The sequence below is a fragment of the Etheostoma spectabile genome, chromosome 17, assembly GCF_008692095.1.
Source record: "Etheostoma spectabile isolate EspeVRDwgs_2016 chromosome 17, UIUC_Espe_1.0, whole genome shotgun sequence".
NCBI classification, from domain to species: Eukaryota; Metazoa; Chordata; class Actinopteri; order Perciformes; family Percidae; genus Etheostoma; species Etheostoma spectabile.
This window is the reverse complement of record NC_045749.1, coordinates 22,572,957-22,574,515: the sequence shown is the minus strand read 5'-3', so window position 1 is coordinate 22,574,515 and position 1,559 is coordinate 22,572,957. Positions and strand designations below refer to the sequence as shown.

General features: G+C 44.1%; 1 protein-coding gene across 3 annotated transcripts in view; it reads right to left on the bottom strand.

Annotated features, from left to right (window-relative positions):
- mettl9 (methyltransferase 9, His-X-His N1-histidine) overlaps positions 1–1,405 on the bottom strand; it is a 5,725-nt gene extending 4,320 nt beyond the window's left edge. The window contains exons 1-2 of one of the 3 annotated variants that reach the window (XM_032542026.1): positions 1,188–1,405; positions 830–991 (exon numbers count right to left, since the gene is read on the bottom strand). In XM_032542026.1, coding sequence (XP_032397917.1) covers positions 830–925 — 96 coding nt within the window. In that variant the 5' untranslated portion in view covers positions 926–991; positions 1,188–1,405. Of the gene's footprint in view, positions 1–829; positions 1,007–1,187 lie in introns of those variants that run through there. The other 2 variants (XM_032542024.1, XM_032542023.1) reach the window with 2 other exon arrangements.
- Positions 1,406–1,559: the final 154 nt, after the last annotated feature.

Sequence of the window (1,559 nt, the reverse complement as noted above, 5' to 3'; positions counted from 1 at the left end):
TGTTTTGTTGTATAGTATTTGTTTTGCTGCTGTTGTATAGTATTTGTTTTGTTGTATAGTATGTTTTGCTGTTGTATAGTATTTGTTTTGTTGTATAGTATTTGTTTTGCTGCTGTATAGTATTTGTTTTGCTGTTGTATAGTATTTGTTTTGTTGTATAGTATTTGTTTTGCTGCTGTATAGTATTTGTTTTGCTGTTGTATAGTATTGTTTTTGTTGTATAGTATTTGTTTCGCTGTTTTTAATATAGGAATTCCCTGTGCGGTGTCCTTGAGTGCCAAGAAAGGCACCTTTAAATAAAATGTATTATTATTATTATTATTATTATTATTAATATTATATAAAAGCATCCAAAGAGCACCATGTCATGGGCCCTTTAAGGGAGTGCAGCTTCTAGTGTGCAGATACTTTCCTGTACCCTGGAAATCCAGACTTCTCGTGACTGTACAGTTTGAGTCTGCTCAGCGAGTCCCTCTGGCATCGAGTACTGCTGCTCATTAACTATGCCCTTGTAACCGAGCTGCACCAATCACATCGGGGTATCTGATATAACACGGGCCAGGTATCTGGAACTCTGAATCTCTTCTGAATTGTTGGTTTCAGTGGGAGTATAGAGGGACTGGAAAACGACATATTACACACATATTAGACAATAACTTCTTAACTAAATTACAGACTGGGATGTAAGAAGTGCAACATGGACAGCCTCATGCCAATTACAAAAGGTGCACACGTGAGTGTAGTCTTCACAAGTTCCCTGTAGTTGGTCTCTAAGAACGGGCACAAGTCCCGTGGAGGTCCACCCGGGTCCACCTGCCCGACAGCCTACCTCTTGTGTCTCCGCCGCGGCCGCGTCGTTCTCGGTCACCATGCTCATCAACAGCGAGCGGACGAGGGGACTGCGGACGGACTTCCCCGTCCACATCCTCCTGATGGACAGCAGAAAGGCCACGTACCCCAGCAGCCACGCTCCGAACACCAACGTCCTCAGCTGTGGACAACACATACCATGAATGGACAGCCAGCGGGGACAGCACTGACCTGTAACGTTAGGCCGACTGAATACTAGAGGATGACAGAGAAGAAGCAGAAGAAGAAGAGAAGAAGAAGAAGAAGGAGGGAATGGCAGCCAATTGTAAAGCAACACGCCAGCAACAGGCCCTGTCTCCGGCTCCAAGACAACAAACCTTAGGGGGCGGTGGGTTTAGGAGAGCCAGCTGCTGTATTTACTCGCGGTCTTAGTTCTCTGAAGCCATTGTCTTACCATTTATAAACCAGGGTGGTCCCTGACTCTGCCCATTGTGACAACAAAAATCACTTCCGCATAGCCTGCATTTACTGAGTTACCGCTAAATGTGTCCCCCCGGAACTATCTGAATGTTTCTCCGCACTTTTAAAACATCCATGGCTGTAACCTTCAACCTCGTCGTTTGTTGCATGGACCCGTTATGTCTATGGTTTGATGTCATTAATTTGGCTGAGAAGAGCTGAAATATGCATCACATAACGGAGAAGACAGATAGTAGTTATGTTTTACAGTTTCATTGATTTCTTTTCTT